This window comes from Osmia lignaria, chromosome 12, assembly GCF_051020975.1.
Source record: "Osmia lignaria lignaria isolate PbOS001 chromosome 12, iyOsmLign1, whole genome shotgun sequence".
Taxonomy (NCBI): domain Eukaryota; kingdom Metazoa; phylum Arthropoda; class Insecta; order Hymenoptera; family Megachilidae; genus Osmia; species Osmia lignaria.
The window spans coordinates 4,442,785-4,462,857 of record NC_135043.1 but is presented as its reverse complement, the minus strand read 5'-3'; the positions used below and the strand labels follow the sequence as shown (position 1 = coordinate 4,462,857).

The following is a 20,073-nucleotide window of genomic DNA, read 5'->3' as shown; positions in this document are numbered from 1 at the left end:
CATCGTCGATACGTGGGTGAAATTTATCTCGTGTTCATTCGACTGCCACCGGCCACCGGTACCACTGGTTCGACGGAAAGTTCCCTCGCGACTTCAGATAACACTCGTACCCAAACGTAAATGTAATTACGTAATATTTATACGGCATCTTTGCAACGAGAATATTCGTATTTTACTATTAATTTCAACGAACGACCCGTTACCAGCTAGCGAGGTACAAAAGCGATAAGTGTCCGGGTACCAGTTTGTCGCCGGTGAAAATGCGTTAATTTAACGATAAACCTCGCGAACAGCATCGGCAACGGGCTTCAAAACAGTCCAATAAATCTGACGATTTGCTTGGATAACGATTATTAATGAGCACGACTAATTGTAGCGACCAGATGGAGTCAACGATTCGTTTGCTTCACGTGCTCGCTCGACCGTGGAGTAATTATAAAATAAAGTACACTCTTTTACATTTTACATTTTTTTCTTCTTTCACAGGATAGAATCGTTATCGCGGTTGTATGAGTTACGAGGTATCTGCCTTAAACTGCCTAAGTTTCACTCGATAGACAGCTCGTGAAATGATCAGCTTTTACCCTGGCTAGATTTTATTCGAGTTTGATCTACTCAATTCCAGCAGCAGTTCAATTGAAAAGAGAATATTGAAATTCAATATTCTCGATTTGAAACGTCGATCGTTCTCACTGATACGATAAACGAGGTGAAACTAACATACTAGCGGAAAGAGGGAAATATGGAAGTCGGAAGATTGGCTAATGCTTTAATTAAATCGCTAACTAAGTTCCAAATACTGTATTTGAACTTTCTGATTAGAAAAGTGATAATATAAAATGTAAAAAAGGAAAAAATTTTCAACCACCATGATGGTCGCTTGAACCTTGCTCGAAGATATGAAATTGGATGAAAACTGCCTCGCAGAAGCGTTTTCCAATCAGCGTGCAGAGGTTGAAAATGCAATTAGAATGTAAGTCGAGTGACAAGAAGATGGGAATGAATTCACACCCTTTCGAGCAAGCATCGAGTTAACGCGTTTCACGGAGCAAAGAGGGTAATGCCGAGCCGTTACGAGGTTAAAAGCGGACCGGTTGCTGTCGCGTACGAGTTAGAGCTTGAAACGATCGTTCGATGGGTATCGCGGTCGTACCGAGTGGACAGATTTGTTTGAATGCTCGTCGATGCCACGGTCCCATTAAAATCAACGCGTAACGTTCCTGGGCGTTCCCTGGACGCGTTTTCCACGCTGATCGAGGCCCGCGACGCGGCTCGATTAAGCCGAGAAAACGTCCCCCTATTAAAACGGCGTACGCGACGATTAAGACGGAGCGGTAAATTCGCGGCTGGGATCGGGTTTTATTCCGTGAAGCGTTATCGAGAAGCGTCTGGGAGCGAACGACGAGACGATACTCGACTCGAGGAGCTGATAAATTAATAAGGGTAGCGTTTGATTATGGGAAACGGGACGCGTGGGTGTATCCCAAGGATCGCTTCCAGTTTATATCGATATTCAATGGCCACGACGTCGCCGGAAACGCTTTATGGAACGTGGGATTCTCGCGCGATTCCCAGATCGAGACGAGCGAAACGGCGCTGTTCGCGAGTTAATGGTCCACGATGGGGAATTGCCACTTCTACGCTAATGTTTGTATCTTCTTCCTTTTTTTATCTTACCTTCGACTCGACGAGAATTGTAGCTACACTCTCTACCACGGGATTACGTGTAAGCTTTTAGATTTTATGGCAAGTGTATTGCTGCGAAACGATCCAACTGAAATCGTCTCGAATCGTGAGTACGGTAATTACGTTCTTTTTCTCTACTCCTATTACACGCTCTGTGTTTCTATGGAAGATGGTACAAAGTATGTACTTACTATAATGCGATATCTAACACGAATTAACCCTATGATAAAAAAGTATCAAAGTTACACCTACATTAACAAAAAATTCCATAAACATAAGAAGTCTAGATATTGGCAACATAAGAATTGTCTAGATAAGATTAAGAGAAAGATTGACAGAAATTCTTCCTAACGAGTGACAGAAGTGAAATGAAAAGAAAAAAAAAATGAAGTAAGCGACAGTTTATCGATACTCCTGTTATTTCTCATTTCGCGCGCGACATTTCACACTCGTCGCTCCGCGTTGGTTATCCGCCTTTAAATCTCCGGTACGGCCGGGTGCGTTCCCCGGGTTGTACAGCAGATAATTCCAAGTTTTTGCGCGCGAACGCTTGTTGGTGGGTGTCGGACCGCGGGCAAAAAAGGATCAATCACCGTCTAGCTCGTGTTTATCGAGAGACTAGACGTCTTTCCCGCGTGAAATGTTGTCCCGCCGGCTAACTAAATAGTCCTGTTCCATTCAACGTGCCGGTAGTGAGAGCGGTAAACGTCGATCGTCGTTGCTACTTCGAGCAGAGCGAAAATCTCGACGCGTCCAGCGGATCAGCCCGATTAAACGCACCTGCGACAGCCAGTTCTTCGTCCCTCTTTGAAACATATATATACATATCTCTCTCCCTCTTTCAATCTCTACTTATCTCGACCGATTGAAAGTGGCTGTTTCTCCTTTTCAGACCAATTTCTATCAGGGCATTCGGCCGTAAAGCGGAAAAAATTCAATTTCAAACGCTATAATCGCTCGTCCGTAGAAATTTCCCTTCGTAGCATTGCGTAATTAATTCGCGATAAGCTTTTCCATCGGGTGTACCAGATCTCGATACGGATTATTTAATATCTCAACACTTTTCCAATTTCCCCTGAAACGTTACTTATATTTCAAATAAAAATTCTAATCCAGTTTCTTATATTCTAAGGAAGGTTTCTCCACGTAAACCCTCTCCGCCCGTACGCCCGTTGACTTCACTGAAACGCGTATCTCCGATCTAAATTACATTCTGTCCAAAAGCGAGCGAGGCGGCATTTCCCGAGAAACAGAAACGAGGAAACCTACCGTCAGCTATGGCGCCCCAATTGAAATTCGCCTCGCGTACCGAAACGAACCTCCCTCGAGCTGATCTATCGCGCGATGGCAAACCGGGCGGGGTTCTAAAGACAAAATTAAAAAAGAAACGCGCTGCAAGAATCGCGTCCCGTGGTCTCACGATCGATTCGACGATTTTTCGTAGCAAGCAAAAAGGAGAAGCGTACAATTTACTGGGCCAATGGAGAGGAGGGACGGTGTTTTAGGGGAGGGGGAGTAATAAAAGAGCACGGTCCGACATTACTGTCGCTGCAGACGCGAGGGGATACGCGTTTACCCGGCAATATCTGCGGTAGATCTCTCTTTCTCGCCGGCACCGCTCGGATACGAATGCCGGCGGCCACTTTTATTTATAACGACAATGACAAACGTAACGACGATTCACGGTTATGCGCGCGCGACGGCACAGCAGACATAACGTGCGACGTCGTTTTTATGAAGCGCGGTAAGAATTCGAAAAGAGAACCGATAAATCGTCCGAAGCGCTTCAACGGCGACGAGCGCCGCTCCGAGAGCACAACACGACGCGTGTAATCCTTGTTCGTCTCGTGTCCGTTCGACTTCGTAATCCCTCCTTTCTTTTTTTCTCTTTTTTCTTCTTTTTTTTTGATCTTCTTTCTACACCGCTGCCGAGGGTTTCTTGCGCACGGCTATCGTTATATGGTAATAACGCTGGCATGAGATACTGGGGCGCGAGCGAATGGAAGCGTGTACCGTCTCGACGTGCACCGACAGAAATCGTTCCTGGCCCAGGATTTAAGGGTTTCGTTAATGAAACCGCGCCTCGAGGAGCGCAGAGGGGCGTATTATACACCGATTCATCATTTTTGGGGAAATTTTTGCATAGATGGCTTCTTGGAGGACGTTCAGAGGTGAATTTTAATATTCTGCTAAACATAGTTTGTGAATGAAACCGAGGTTCGATGAAATTCCAAGGTCTTCCGAAACCCAGAAGCATATTATTAATATTTTTCAACGATCATCACCCCGCGCACCGTCTTAAGCTGCCTTTATTGATCGTGGCGATTCGAAGTGCTACGTCTGACTAATAACGCACGCTTACTACTTGCGACCGCAGAGGAATGTAAATTGTTGCTAATAAGAAAAATGAATTCTCCACTTTCGCCAAACGTATTCAGGAAATGTAACTTTGACAGTTCAACGCTCTCGTCGTTTGACATTTTCGACTTCATTTTCAATTTCTTCTCTTTTTCGGGGGAAAAATATTGAAATACCGATCGGATAACGGGAAAAATATTCGCGACTTCATTAAACATGTATAATGGCATCGCAAATTATCTACCCGATTACGATAACAACGTAAATTAGATACTTTAAATGACCAGGATTTCGCATGGTAAAAAACAAACGAGTTAATTAATACAGGAAGTGTCGCGGACTTCGTTAATGGAACCTGACTGATTTTTACGTAACTTACAACGTCCTTATCTAGGTGACTTTCTAACCGACGAATCGTTTCGTTGAACTATTCAGAGGGTAGAAGAATCTAATTTTATTAGTGTTAACACTTATCATAGCACCCAAAGTAAATGATCAAAATCACCCAAAATTCTATGCAACACTAACTCTTTTCAAAAGCTCTTAAATTGAAAAAATTTCACAAAAACGTACATCTGTTGATAAATACAGTGTCACCGGTTCGTTAATGGGACTAGTTCGTATTTTACCTGATCAACAGTTACCCTACGCTCTTCCCCACGTTTTTTCCCCTCCCACGTCCCATACTCTGTTTCCCTTTTTCTGATCGCTATAAGAGCAACCAGTGCTCTCGATCAGCCTCGTTATAGCTATATATGAGGCATCCGTTATGGGTGTAAACGCGAATCGTGCTGCATGGAAAAATGGTCGTCGAACGACGAGCCGGTCGTGAAACTATCTGTTATTTGCGAACCGTCGCGGTACTTCGTTAAAATAGCCGGCCAAGAGGTGAAACTCTCTGGTACCAGCCCCCTTGGTGGTCGATCGGGTTCCAAGCGCGAAAGAAAAATGCGTATAACTACCATCGTAGTCGTGGTCGTCGGCGGAGGAGGGAAAAAATGGAGGCGAAGATCGCGTGCAAGAAACGGAGATCCGCGTTTTCCACGCCCGAGGTTCTGCTGAAACGGGCGAATTCGATCGTTACGGGTACGCCTCGGGCAGTACCGAGCACCGATGAAAGCGTTTTCATTAAATTCGATCGGATTCATCGGATGCCATCGGACGCGTTTCTTGGGCGTCGTCCTCGAAACGTTCTTTCTTGCTCGCTGCTTAATCGACGCGGTGCAGACTAATCTTGCCTTTACGCGAACCCGTTAACCGACTTGTTTTTCCCTATCGAACGTGTCGCGTATTTTATCGACAGATTCGAGATGAATAATAGAGAATACATTGGTCATTCGAATGACGAATTATTTTCTCTGGTAATTAATTGTAGGTTCGTTATAAAAATTTGATTTAAAATGGATTTAATTCAATGAAGTATAATAGAGTTTCACACGGTGGGTCTTTGACCTGATCAAGATGATCGAGATAGTTAGCGGTGACATTGCAGTGAAACTTTCGACGACGACTCGAGTTTCCATCGTTGAAAAAAGAACGGGGGTAATGGAGATCAGTGTTTTCCACGCCCGAGGTACTGTTCGCCGAGTGAATTATTCGTGCCAGAAACGACGACGATTCACGTCCAGCTAACTGGTTGATATCTCTTTACCGGTTGCATGCACTTTGCTACGCGTGGTAGGTCGTGGCTGGCCGTGTTATATCGTGGCGTACGATTAGCGAACCGTTTCGATAAAATCTAATCCGCCGCACGGTTTTACCAACTCCAACGTGTTTCGTGATATTTAACGAAGCAAGTCGTTGTGGCGCCTCGTGCTTGACACGCGCATTAAGAGAATTATCGTAAGTGGCAATAAAGGCCTTTTTGCACAGCCTTTCACTCGAGGTATATATTTCTTCAGATCCTCGAGTGAACTACCGTGCTCTAGGAGAGATCGTACACATCACAGCCCCAGAACTTGAAACTATTCTTGATCGTAAAAGCTACGGGATATTGTCAACCATTTACTGCTCCCTTATGAGACGAGGACGAGTTTCGGGTTCAATGATTTTGAAATATCATTTTTTCTTTTTAATGAAAATTAATAAATGAAGACTCTAATGATATTAGAATATTTCATAAGTGTATCCCTAATTAGAAAATATTAAAATTTTCAAACCAGATGTTAATAAAGGTCAAAATTCTAAAATTTAATTAACTGTCCCGCAACACGGGTTTGCTAATTGACCATAAACAACAACAGCAAATATCGGTCAGTCACACCGGCGAGGAATGCTATCCGTCGCGAAAACCAGAAACACGACGTCCTCGAGCTCACCCCCGGAAGAGTCTAATTGAAAGAATTCACCCTATCTCGCCTCCTTAAAAACTACCCCCACCTCGTGGAGTATCTCTTTCTCCTTCTATCAGCGCCGATGGAAAACGGTAGTAGGGATAGGACGGGATCGCGACACGTTAAACGTCCCCGTAGCACCGGAGTCACGCACTTACGCACCTATGGAAAGAGGTGGTAAGAGAAAGAGGGAGCTGATGGACGAGGAACGAGTTGAAAAAGGAGAAAACGCGAAAGCGAGATACGACTGAGAGGGGGGGGGGGGGGGGGGGGGGGAGAGAAAGAATAAAAGAGAGAAGGAGATGTACACCTATGCGAGCATACGAAGCTACCAGTGGTCTACGGGTGACACACGGGGGTAAAGCCGTAGACACGACGCGACGTGCGTGTACGCAGGCGCCCGAGTGTGCGGAGATGCGTGTATGCGTTACAGGTAGACGACGGGGTAAAAGAGCGCGCACGAGACGCGGACGCGGACCGTCAAGAGAGTAGCGCGTATCAAAACGCGTATGGCGGCGGTCCCAGCTCCCGAAGTGCGAGCGAGACGAGGCGAGGTTAGAGGTTCGGGTAGGGAGAGAGGCGGGCCCCGGCACACGTAGCTCGCTCCCGTGTGTGCCCGCTCGGTGGCGCGCCCGCGCGCTACACGTACTCATACCGACATACCGAACCGTGTCTGGTCTACGGGGCACACGGGTAAAGCTCACACTTACCTGACAAGATGTAAGTTCAGAAACTGGAAGGTGCCACTTCTGCACAGTCCAATACAAGACACCGAACCGGAAAGTTCGTCCCGAAAATTAGTCGGCGTGCGCGATATACCCGGTACGCTCGTCGGCGACGACGATCAGGACAGCTCAGGGATTAGGACAGTGCGCGGAGGTGGAAGGTGGAGGTGGTATTCCTTAGCTTGTTCGGACGCACTGAAAAGAGGAAGTTGAGTTAAATAAGAAAAATAAGAAGATAAGGAGGAGGAGGAGGTGGAGGAGGAGGAGGAGGAAGAAAGAGAAAAAGGGAGAGAACGACGAGGCGTAGAAGGTAGTGAGGTTAGACTCTGATCGGAGAAGGGTGAAGAAGCTGGAGGTGGAGGAAGAAGAAACGGAGAAGGAGGAGGTGGAGGTGGTGGTAGTGGCGACGACGGAGGAGGAGGAGGAGAAGAAGGTGGAGGATGAGAAAGACGCAGGAGGTAGCGGTAAAGGCGGAGGCACGATAACGAAATAAGCAGAGATACGTGAAAACGTATCGGGACACGGAGAGTGACTGTGAGGAGGAAGAAAACGCGTCGCGGGACCACGTCGTCGATCGACCTCCAAACAGTAGACAAAGAAAAAGTAATTATACATACCATCGTTTTTCATTGATGTGCTCCGAAAGGGCTGTGCTGTTTGTTGAACCGCGGGAAACGTTCGATTCGGCGACACCGCGGCGATCATCCACCCAACGAACTTGCACTTTTTCGATATGCCCGTTCGATAATCGAATCGATACCGTCCGTGACTCTCCTCGGTTCACGATATTCATCGAGCGCCAATCACAGACGTCACCAGTCATCTCGTTCGTCTCGATCGCGTAACGAGTTAACGATGCTGTTTCGCCGTGCAGACGCTCCGTCGACGAGCAGGACGATGATGAAGACAACGAAGACGATGATCGTCGAGAGGCATCGTATACGTATTGGATGATTATCATATTAATGAATGCACGTCGCAACGACTCGACAAGCCAGTTTGCAAGATAGTCGACGAGGTGGAGCTTCGTCGAGCACGGGCTCGAAAATTTCCGGTAATACAGTGACTTTTTCATCGTGCCATCTGTTGGAGAAAAAGACGTAACGATACATTCGACAGTGCGCGAGTGTTGTTCGAAAGAAACAGTGACAAAAGTGGACAACATATTCGTGTACCGACGAAAAGACCAGAAAAACGACGAGTGTGTGTGTTCATTTTATCGTCGTCTGGAAACTCCGGGTATTCGAACATTTCTGTACGCGAGGAATATGTTGTACCAGGATAAACAATCCCGATATTGATCTACAGGCATGTCTCGTCGGATCGGTATCTTCGAACGCTGACATCGTTCGTCCAGAAAAGTGTAACCGTGAGTGTACTTTAACATTAATCCGATAGTAAGATTTCTCGAGATAGATTAAGTTTAAATTGACGCAACGACAATTTACCGTTCAACGCGATGTCGGAAGTCAGTCTCGAAGCTACGTAACCTCTTTTTTTAAGCGTAAACGATTTTGGCGCGAGTGATCGTTCCGTAATGGTATCCCGTTTCCAGAATGTTTTTCAATCGTACTTCGTCGTCAGTTTCACGTACGCGATTTGCCACAAACGTTTTCAGTGAAGTTTTTCGATACTTGTTTTTTTCTTTTTTCGACAAGTCTCGGTTACTCACCATGCGGTACGTCCTGTTTTCGACAGCTCGTGTTTCCAGCACCGACGAATATTCTTCTTTCACAAAAACATAGGAAAACTGTTTTCACCGACCACGGTTAGCCTCTACGTGACAGTTTTGAGGAAATTATTCTGATTCACTTCGAAGTTCGACGAAAAAAGTATCAACAAGGAACGCTTGCGTCGTGACGACACGCCGTACCGCGCGATTTACGGGAAACTCCCAATTGCGCAGAATCGTTGATCACGTGACTTCTTTTTCTCGTTTCGCGGGAATCGTGAAGTATTTTGAATCACGCGCGCGCGGGACGAAATTTACGCGTCGAATACAACGTCAAATGCTTGTTTACTTCTTCACGGAATCTAGCGATTTCAAAGAGACTAGTTTCGATGAATTCCCTTTCCATGTTCATGTATTATTGATTAATGCTCGTATGGTTAACGGAGCTAGCTCGTCTCTCGAACTCGTCGGTATTTTTATGGTATTCGAGTGTCGCGTGTACACGCTTTCCCACGATAACCCTGTTCGAAACGACCAACATCGTGGAAAAATAACTCTTCCCTGATAAAAATGTTATAGATAATGCACATGACGTAAGTGAACTTCCGTTTAACGTTCCATCGAATGATTCCCAACTTTTCATCTTATCGCCGTCATGTTTCACGCGACTGAAATTTAAATATGTTATTTTGTTGTTATGTAAATTTCAAGAAAAACCTACTGTGTTTAGCCTGTTCGTTTTATATTTATATCCTTGCATGTTTAGTGCCGAATTTTAATGGGTCTGAAGAATATGAAATTTTTTTCAAAAAGAAATCTAAAGACAAGTTTCACAGCAGTATAGTATTTTATTAGATTTAATATAGTACATGTACTTTAGCCTAAAGGCAAAACGTACATAGGAAGCATTTCGTGCCTGTCTGTCCGTCAAACGATGACCCTTTGCTAGTGCCCAGCTTATGTAGAGTCCGCACAAAACGGAAAGCCCGAAATGGGGGTCTGAATTTCCCATGGGTAGCGCCTAATTATGTCCATGGGACACTCGTTCCATTATGGTATTCGCATTGAGCATTTGCTAGTTACCCTTTTATGCTAAGTGAGAGGAGAGCCAGTGGATGACCCTTGGAATGGGTGACCGCTCCTGGACGGTCTGGCCTGCTGGACACTTTCCTGACCATCCTTGTACCCACGAAGACCCGCAGGTTCTCCTCCTTCTATAGGGTGTCTTCTAAATATATCTAACGCGTCCTCGCACCTGGTCGAACTAAACTTCATATCAACAACCATTATTCGTAGGAAAATTAATTAATTTCAAGGATAATTAAGCGTCGATTAAGGGGGTGAGTTTGTGTCGCTGATGTCCATGTTCTATTGAATCATTCTGTACTGTAATGGGTTAAATATGAAAATTAATATTATCATATGTATCTATTTTCATTTCATAAATCCATCCGCTAAATTCTTTAATATCAGCAGTTATAAAAGAACCAACATAATATTATCGAAGGACATTGTTCTAAAGTAGAAAAAAATCACAACGTTTAACTTCCATAGAAACGGTTCAGCCTCGTTTCGAGCGATTTACACGACAAACAGCGCGGACGAACATTCCCCGGTGCAATTAAACCGATTACGAAAAGACGTAGCGGTATTTCGCGATCGGGAGCGCAAACGCAGAGAGTTTAACGAGCAGGTAATGGGCCACCCTGTATGCAGGTAAACGCTCGAGGAACCCACAAGCGGGTAAACGTTCGTTGAAGCATGCTCTTGGCGGGCTATGAAAAAAGCAGCAGAATAAATCGTGATTTCGCTGCGGGGACACGTACGACGATCGAGTGCACCGGTAAAAGGTCCCCGCTGCGGTGTCGAACGATCATAAACAGCCACCGTTTAATCGACAATTAGCCTGAAAAGGGTGATCAACCGCGTCGTTCGAACCGCGGGATAATCGTTGCAACGGTACGATGCACGCCGCGACGCGTCTCGTAACGCTCGTGAACGCTTGATGGAGCTATAAAACCGTATTAAGATTAACCGTTGCTCGCGAATTGCGTAAGGACATCAAACGGAATTAGAGTTACCATAGAGCATCTAGGTCTGAATAGTGCAGCTACAAGTTTTACCTTTATATTTGGTAAGAACTTGGCTGTGAAAAATTGAAAAATTTGTTCGTTTAGAAAAATGAAAATTTGAAGTGAATTTATCGATCTATGGTTTTCATCAGCACGGATGAAATTTTCTCAGGCTACCTGAAAACTTACGATTTCCTAAATGTAATCTTTCCTGATTGCGGTGAAACTGGGCGCGTAAATTGAAACGTCGAGCAACCCGAGATTGCGCGGACAGAAGAGGTCTGAAGCTTCCAATAATTGGTATCGAGACACCGGTAATAGGCTCGAAACTCGCGTTATCGCTCGTTTAAGATGCTCATGTCTCGAATGGTATAGCGATAAAGAGAAAATACAGCAATTAACGCGGCGCGGCGGGCGGATAACCAGGAGTTTCGCGGATCGCGCTCGATCCACTTGTGTTTATCAGGCCAGCAAGAAAAAACAGTGAATAGGCAAACCGAACGTGTAAATTGTATTAGCTGTGTGTTTTATAGTCTGCTAATTAAACGGGTTCACTACCGGATGAAACGCGGTTGAAATACGACAATGACCAGGGACGAGATTATGCAAAAGGGATCGCGTGAAAAGCGGCAAACCAGTTTTACCTTTATCGTGAAAACGCTTTTCTACTGTGGTTGCTCGTTTGAAAAAGAAGGAAAAACATAAGTATCGTTACGTTGATTGGGTAAACGTTTTGCATTAAGAATTTCGTGGAATCGCGTGATTACCCGAGCGAAAACGACCCTCTCTATTGAGTATGTATCGGGAAAGAAACGACGCGGAGAATCACGCGAAAGCATATTAACGAGGGATTAACGGATATACGTGTTTAAGTTGTTAGGACACTCGTTCCTGTGAATCGCAGGAAGGGTTGACCGTTTTAACCCTCTTGGATCCGTTTGTCTCACGCGATGCCTTTCACAATGATTTATTTCCTACCAACGTATATCTTTTATACAAATATTATTTAAAATAACAGGATTATGATAATTACTCGTAATAAATACACTGTAATTTAAAATTATTCACAAACGTGTAAGATGAAAAAAGTTTCCAAAATTAATATCCCAGTCTCCAGTAGGGTATAAAGGAGTTTGAGAAAAGAAAATCAGAGAATGATTTTAAGCAAGCGTGCGTTCGATTTCGATATGCAAATTAACGGGTCGCTGTTGCGTGTCGCCGATAAATTGGACTGCGGAACATTTCATTTTGTTCTCGTGAGACAGTCGACAATTTGATTTGCGCTAATAACACGATCGTTAACCCACTGAGAGGGATTCGAGCGAAGGGGGTTGCACGGGCGTTTTCTTTGCCTCGCTACACTGCTCGCCACAATGGCCAATAATGGCGAGACGTTCTCGCTGAATGGCAGCGAAAGGAGGGTAAAAGAGCCGCGAGCTAAAAAGCACTCCCGTCGGGTATTGTCGAGCTGTTCGCTACTTACTGCGACCGTTCCTTTTCACCTCTTGTCTCAGCTTCCTACCATTCTTTCCGGAACAACGGGACGCGACCCGACACTTTCCGCTTAGCGAATCCTCCGGCTCCCGCGTGCGCGACGCGCGGAAAAATCAACGTCCCTAGTTCGACTTAAAAATATTGATAAATCAACAGCCTCCTCGAGTCTTTATTCTTCCTAAAACGATCGATATTAAAACCGAGTGTCAGATGTATTTTTAAATCCACCATAAAAAGCGCACATAATTGATTTGAATATCAGAGACTTCCATCGAATCCAATAAACTGGTGGACTTTGAATCGTCCTCGGGAAGATATATCAGGCTCGCCTGTCTATGGACGACAAAAACGCTATAAAATATCGCTATAAGAATCCCGAGGATCGTCAAAATATTCACGCGATAGAGATCCACGAGGGAGCATCATCGAAGGAAATAAAGAAATACGAGTGGACAGTCTGGCGAGGTTGAGAAAATAGAAACAACACAGCTACGATTTCGAGAAGATATCTCTCCTCTACGCGTCCGTTCGTTACTTTATCATGCGCAAATCGTCCGATGAATTACCATATCATCCGTGAAATCGGGGGAAAAGAAATACTGTGAAGGTAAAAAAGGAATGAGGAGTAAAGAAAAGCATGCCCTCGATCACGAGATCGCGACAGGGAACGAGGAGAGGCGAAAAACGCGAGGGACATCCGCTCGCGATACTGTCACGCTAATTGCCTCGTCTGCTTGTTGGCGTGTTCGCGAGCGCAGAAAATTGCGTGAATATTATCGTGTTTGGTCCGTCCCGAGTAAGGTCCGTCCATCGGACGCCATTCCCCGTGCGAGCTCGCGCGACCGCGCACGATCTTCGGCCCCTACCTTCTTCGCCTCGCTCGGCCAGAGAAGCACCTTTCACGAGCGGAGGAGAGTAATCGTGTGGTACCTTTGGGTGCCGCGTCTCGGCTTACCTGCCGCGAAGATTCCTGACTGTGGACGTGCGGTTATCACCTGGGACGCTGATGTTCCGACGAGGGGACGTGAAGGGACGTGAGGGGACGAGAGACGACGAACGAAGAAGGATAAATCCGCGCGAGAGGAAGAGACCGTTAGGTGGGTCAGGCTAACACGCTGACGGTCCTGAGAAACGACAAAAATTCCCTATCTTCTTTCGTTTCTGTTCGATGCTTCTTTCGCCACGACGGACGAAAAATCATCTTAACGAGGAACAATTTGTAACGAGAGGATTCTTGACGCGCACTCCCTCCGCGTGGGAAAGCATCTCGAAAGCTTGACGCTGCGAAATGGCACTTTCCGCGCGACCACTTGTTCCGAACCGATGGAACTGATGGAACTGTCCGACGATACTCGCGTCGAGATATCTTCTACCAGACCCGGCTTTTCGACGGGAACGTCGATGATGTAGGAAAACTTGATCTTCGCGGAAAGATGTTTAGACGAAAAGAAGAGAAACCAGGAACCGTTAACCGGTTTCAATCGTCAGATATTTTACAGATTGATACTTTTTCTCTGAGATCGAAGACGAAGAAGAAGGCGAGCGTTAATGAGGAATGATTTGTCGAGCGGCGTTACTCTCTTCCGATGAAAATTTTTACGCGATCATTATTACAAAAATATCGTAATTAGCGGCTATAATTTGTAGGATACATTAAGAAAAAAGAATCAAATAGAAATCTTTAATCTATGCAATCTGGATTATACGTAGTTTCAGGTTTGCATTGGATTTAAAGAAGGATTTAAGTATAGGCGAGAGTTGAGGTTGCTTCTGAAAGGAATGTGTCATTAGCCACGCTATAATTACAGTATTAATATAATATAAATGGTGGTGCGATGTGAATAGTGTAATTAGGTGTTCAGAATTGGAAAGGTTGGCTTTGAAAGGAATGGTTGTGTCATAGACTGAGTATATTATTGCAAGGAAAACGATCCTCAACACTTAGCATCTCTCTTTTAATTACTTAAATTATTGAAACGAAATTTTCAATCTTTAATTCATGCTGAAACGTAACAATGCTCAACTATTTTCCACTTAATTAACAATTTATCCGGATAACAAGCTCCGTAGCCATCACGAGCCTCGTATCCCGGGGTTACTTCTCGTTCCTTGCAATCACTATATTATACTTATTACGATCGACACGAGCTTGAACCGCTGCGAAAACGACGCCCCACCCGTGGTGGTTCATCTTGTTCCGTTCTTCAACGAGAGAAACGAAGCCCCGGAGATGGAAGAGAGAAGAACGCCGCGTGCGATGATGTATCGGCCGTGGAATCGAGCTAATGGAAGGTCGCCATAGGGAGATTAGTTAACGGGCCACGGATGCGTATTCGGGATCATAATGCTTCGCTGGCTTCGAACTGGTTTCTGTTACTCGAACCCTCCGCTACGGGTTCCTCCACGACCGGAGGAACGCGAACAAACAGAATCGAGAACACCTATGCGCTCTTCTTCATGAATATTTTTGCTTTTCGACCATCGTTGCTTGCTATTGCTTTAAATTCAATTATACTAACCGTTAAAAAATAAATAAAGCGAAAAAATCTGATTTTCATGAAGCGCGTTACGACGCGACCCGGTGATTTCAATGCCTGCATAGGCGATGTCGTTCCAGTTTCGAACAGACCACGTAAAAATTTGATAATAACACGTTATTTTTGCATCAATTAAACACGATAGTTTGCTATTCAACGTTCCTGCTAACACGAATCTCGGTGCAAACTTATCGGCACATAGTTCCATAGAATTTCTTCTGTAACCCTTTTCCATCTGTTTCACCGTAGGTTTACACGACACGAATGATTTATGGTTACAACGTTAGGAACAGCTGAAAAATTCACCACGTTTTAGGGCAAATCTTTGCCGGAGTATCTACGCTTTCGTGCTCCAACATGATATATCGCGAGGCATTAACTGGCTGGACTTAATGTATGGTCGATCATAAATTGAATTGAAACGTTATCGTTTCGAAGGTGGATGCCATTAATCATTATAATATAATCAGATACGTGGCGACTAAGTACACCACCGCTCAAAAGTCTTACAGGGTTACTTATTACATTTTAGATAAACCCAAGAAACAAATGCTTTATCATTTCATTTTATTCCATAGTGGATGCATAAATTTAAGATTCTTTCAATCATTTTCTTATCAATATACTTCATCAAGGCTTCTGATTATTTCCTGTAATTATTCCGCTGTTCTGGCGATCAATATTATTTTTCTCTCTTTTCTTTTCTGAAGAACTTTTGAACAGTGATGTACAACTAACCGCGCTACTTTTGACGAGGGAGCTACACAAATCAATAACCTGGCGACGATTCCGCGCGATCGAAGCTCAAGAAAGACTTGATTCTCTCTTTTCTTGATCGATCGAGGCCGCGATTGGTATCGGGTAAAAGTGTACGCGGCAATTTCCGGAATAATGCTTCTCGGTGATCACGCGAAGCGATCGAAGGTAGCCGTTTAACGACTCGCGAGCTGCATTTGCCGTTCTTCTCGCCGTTTTATCGACGTCCGTAATTGTGTCGATTAATCCGGGGCCGGATTCCGCGCGATACACTTGAATTTTCACGCCGTAATCGCGGCAACCTCCCCGTCTTTCCCGTATTTAAAATATTAATGCCGTTCAAAATGCAAATTCAATGAGCGTAGTCGAACTCCTAATGACGCGCTATTACGATCGTTTACCGCGGCAGCATATTAATCTTTCGAGCAAACGGTTCGATAATTACCCCCAACCGGAAGATACTATCTAAGGCGAACGAGGGCGACCGATTGCTAACGCGAATTCGTAAAATCCAGACATCAAACATAAAACTACGTTGTGTTAACCCTTCAGATACGAAGCGATCGTTGCGTTATCAGTTATACGATAATTATCATAATCTATAAAGAAATTCTGTCATTTTATTTAATTTACTTGATCGCAACGGGGATGTTAACTCTGCTTTATCCTGGCCAAGTAAATGTGTATTAATTTAATTAATTCGAGTACCTTGCTTGTGTACTTTGCTATTTTTCTCTTCGTTAATTAACTGACCAATTAAAACTTATTAGCTAATCAATGAGCTGGAACATGAGCGTGGAATACTTTACGAGAAGTGCGCATCCTGATGTACCTACATTAGCTTCGATGCATCTTTAGAAGTCTTAGATAATGTTAAAGTATAGATTTATTAATTTTGTCATTTGTTCAATGAAAAATTTAAGTCTCCTGAATCTCAGCTCTATTACAGAAAAGAATTTTATAACCATTCGATTTACCTTTATGGTGGCTAGTCCAGGAAATTCGATCAATCAATTTCTAGCATTTGTAACGGTGTCGCGAGTTGTAAGAGGCTTGTCATTTTTCAAACGGAATCGCGAGTCCCGCCTCCGGACTCGTAATCTTTACTTTCGATCGCTACTTTCGAGCCGCCATCAATTAATTCGATCAGACGCTTCGAGGCAGACGGAGAGGATCGTATCGTCGAAATAGCAACTGATTAAATTTGCCTGGATCCCGTGATATTTCAAATAACTTACAATGGTGATGTATAACTTGACCGGAAACGTCAAGGATCCAAAGAGCCGACAGTCTGACTGTTAAATACGTATCGATCAAACGATTACTTAAATTTTGAACGATACGCTTAGTTCTGACAAATCGCGAGGATATCGCGATCCTTTTACGGATCGAATACGTATGATAATCGTTCAGTCAGTCAGGAGTGTTACCGTTTCGAACGAAAATTAACGAGCATAACGACCTTCGATCCGTTCGATCGGAGTGCGTCAATATTTGCCAGCATCTCGTTTTTTATTTGCGTTTCTTAACCACGATTAATCGATCCCTGTTCCTCGAATTCGAAGAAATATTCACGATGTTTTCCTCGTTCAGAACGAAACCAGCTAGACAGACGTTGATGAAAAGTATTAAAATATACTCGCGTATGTTGATTAGAGACGGTGATTTGAACGGCGGGATAAGCGGGATCGTTCAAACTTCTCGTACAATATGATCTTTGAACTCTTTAACCCTTTAACCTATTGCACAAGATGAAACGGTCAGCTGCGATATATCGTATCCTCTTGACATATCGAGAGACCAGGAGCAGCGATGGTACCTGGAAACCGTCCAGGAAGAGCCGGCAGGATGAAGTTTACCGTGTAATTGCGATCGAACTTTCTTCCCTAAAGGTAATATCTTCGCGTTAGGTAACACGACGCGAAACGTGTTGCTGCCTGACGACAACCCGCGTGCTTACGTTTCTCAAATCGGTAGATATATCATCGGCTATAGCGAATTGAAAGAGCACGAATGTCAGTTGACCACGATACGTCTTGCCAATCGGTCTTAATTATTTCTCTGATCGTTCTATTAACATTTCGGTGCATCTCCTGTTAGTCTTTCACTCGATTACCTTGGACGTTGATTCAAAATTCATCGGATAATCGTAAGTAATGAAATTTAATTTTCACAACACTCTGAAACAAAGTTGCAGAGCAAAATTAATGGGATTATTCGAGTAAGTCGAAACTTAGTTTCCAAAGTCTAATCTTCGAAAGTATCTGTTCCCGAATGCTACAGATAAAGTAGGACAAATTTGCGACATCGTTAACGGCAGGTTTCGCCACCGTGAAAAGAGAAATTAAAAAAAATGTTCATCGTTTCAAGCGGCGGTCAGGCTCGTAAAACCTTCTCCCCGTGACAGAGGAGCAAGGTAGAAAGAAAGATATACTTTAAGTATATTCGCGGTGTCGTTACGAGATTGCACGAGAAACAAGAGAGTTACTATTATGAGTTTGCTTTGATTTAAAAGGACGTCGAACAAATCGACGCGGTTTCCACTTGTTGTGCAACGTGTTCACGGGGGGACGCTATCCGTCGCGATGCGAATGAAATCATTAAACTCAGCCCGTTGTCGAACGCGTAAAGGATATAATATATTGGCCGGTAAATTTCTTCGCTGCGTTAAACGGAATGGTAATTATCGGTTTGTCTCGCATGTAACGAGCCACTTTTCTTAACGTTCCGAAGCAACGATGACAGAAGGAATCGGTGATCGCGTTCGGAATGAAAATTTCATCGTTTTACTGCTTTCGACCACCTTGTTAAGCATCGCGGTTACCAATTAACGAAACTGGCATTCATAAAACAAGCGTGAAACCCCGTTCACAGATTACAAAACTCGTATGCAACAGCCTCTAATTAAATCATCGCGTTTTCAATCGTCAACTTCGATCTAAACGGGAGAGATTTCTTTGTGGTTTAGAAAGCTGAATTTGTGTATAATTTTAAGAGGGACATTTGAATGGAGCGAATGGAGAAAATGTTATACAACGTGCTGTACACTCGCGCTTCTAATAATTCAATTTCTAACCGGCAAATTTCGCTTAGAAATGAAAATCAAAAACAGATACTTGAGCGTCGCGACGCCTGAAATAAATGCGAATCACTACAATTGACTCAGCCGAGAAGATCTATTAAGCAAACGCTCTATCGAGTGGCTGCACGAACGACAGACAGATAAACAGATCGACGTATTGTGTACCGAGACGGTCGCGTGTCTACACGTGTCTGAACACACACTGTTTGGAATTGTGTGCGTACTGGTCACACGCGAAGTCTCTGTTAACCGTGTGCCCACGTACGTACACGTACACGTTCACTCGATTCCTATAATGGGTATGCAAGTGGCGAAGCAGGTTCCATTCATTCATGTTCGGTGCGCACTAGTGGCCTACCATTTACAATTTCCCATTTACCATTTACCATTTACCATCCTCCTCGAACACTCGCGTCTAGTCGGTCTTTCTCGTTTCCCCTCGTTCCTGCTCGTTGCCCGCGTTCATGTCCGAGGCACAGACGTAGAGAAGGAGAACTGGTAAACGCGCGTCTACACACGCGAGATCAGCCTGCTGCACTCCGAGACAACGCTCGACTCGTTGTTACACCGGATGCAGATGGTCTCTCGTCTAGGGTTCTGTTACGATCGCATCCGTTAAATGGAAACGAGCATCTCCTGTTCCGAGGACTGCTACGAGGATCTCAATGGGCGTGCCGAAGGTGTTCGGTCCATTTTAAAGGATTCCGATTGACAGAGAAATTTAGTAGCATTTGTTCAGTGAATAATTTTTCATATTAAAATTCGGCGAATTAAGATTGAGGCTGTTTCCGAATGGCCCTACCAAAATTGAGAACTCAGAATTGACTACAAGAAACCGACTAAAGTTGGTTTCAGAGCTGCATGTCTTACCGTTTTCGGGACATCGTGGTAAGGTTAGGTTAGGTTAGATTAGGTTAGATTCTGCGCATGCGCAGTATCGAATAGCGCATGCGTAGTCCCAAAATTGTACAAAAATTTCTCACCACGGTATCTCAAAAACGATAAGGCATCCAGCTCTGAAACCAATTTTAATCGGTTTCTGGTAGTCAGTTTAGGTTATATACCGAATCTGAGTTCTCAATTTTGATGGGGCCATTCGGGAACTTATCCAAGATTGATAAGATGCAACTGCTTTACGTTTTTGATCCTCGTTGATTGCCTGGGTCGACGACACGATGACTTCCGCAACCGACGCACCAACAATAGAGCAAAAAGGCAGCAGCGCGATTCTGGAAACAGGAGACACCTCTTATTAACGCGCGATAACCAGCGCAGCGCGGCGCCGACAATGCGCCGCGCGGTTAAGGAAAAAGTGCACTCGCGTTGCACTCTGCGACCACTTAAACGAGCAATGTCAC

At 44.4% G+C, this 20,073-nt stretch overlaps 2 protein-coding genes across 6 annotated transcripts in view; one reads left to right on the top strand and one right to left on the bottom strand.

Annotated features, from left to right (window-relative positions):
- LOC117602984 (uncharacterized) overlaps nt 1–8,064 on the bottom strand; it is a gene marked incomplete at its 5' end in the record, with an annotated part of 75,906 nt that extends 67,842 nt beyond the window's left edge. The window contains 5 exon segments of the mRNA XM_076691273.1: nt 7,088–7,406; nt 7,441–7,488; nt 7,490–7,552; nt 7,554–7,739; nt 7,919–8,064. Coding sequence (XP_076547388.1) covers nt 7,280–7,406; nt 7,441–7,488; nt 7,490–7,552; nt 7,554–7,739; nt 7,919–8,064 — 570 coding nt within the window.
- Nucleotides 1–20,073, top strand: part of grh (grainy head) — a 92,795-nt gene that overhangs the window by 33,036 nt on the left and 39,686 nt on the right. The gene's annotated exons all lie outside the window — the stretch shown is intronic.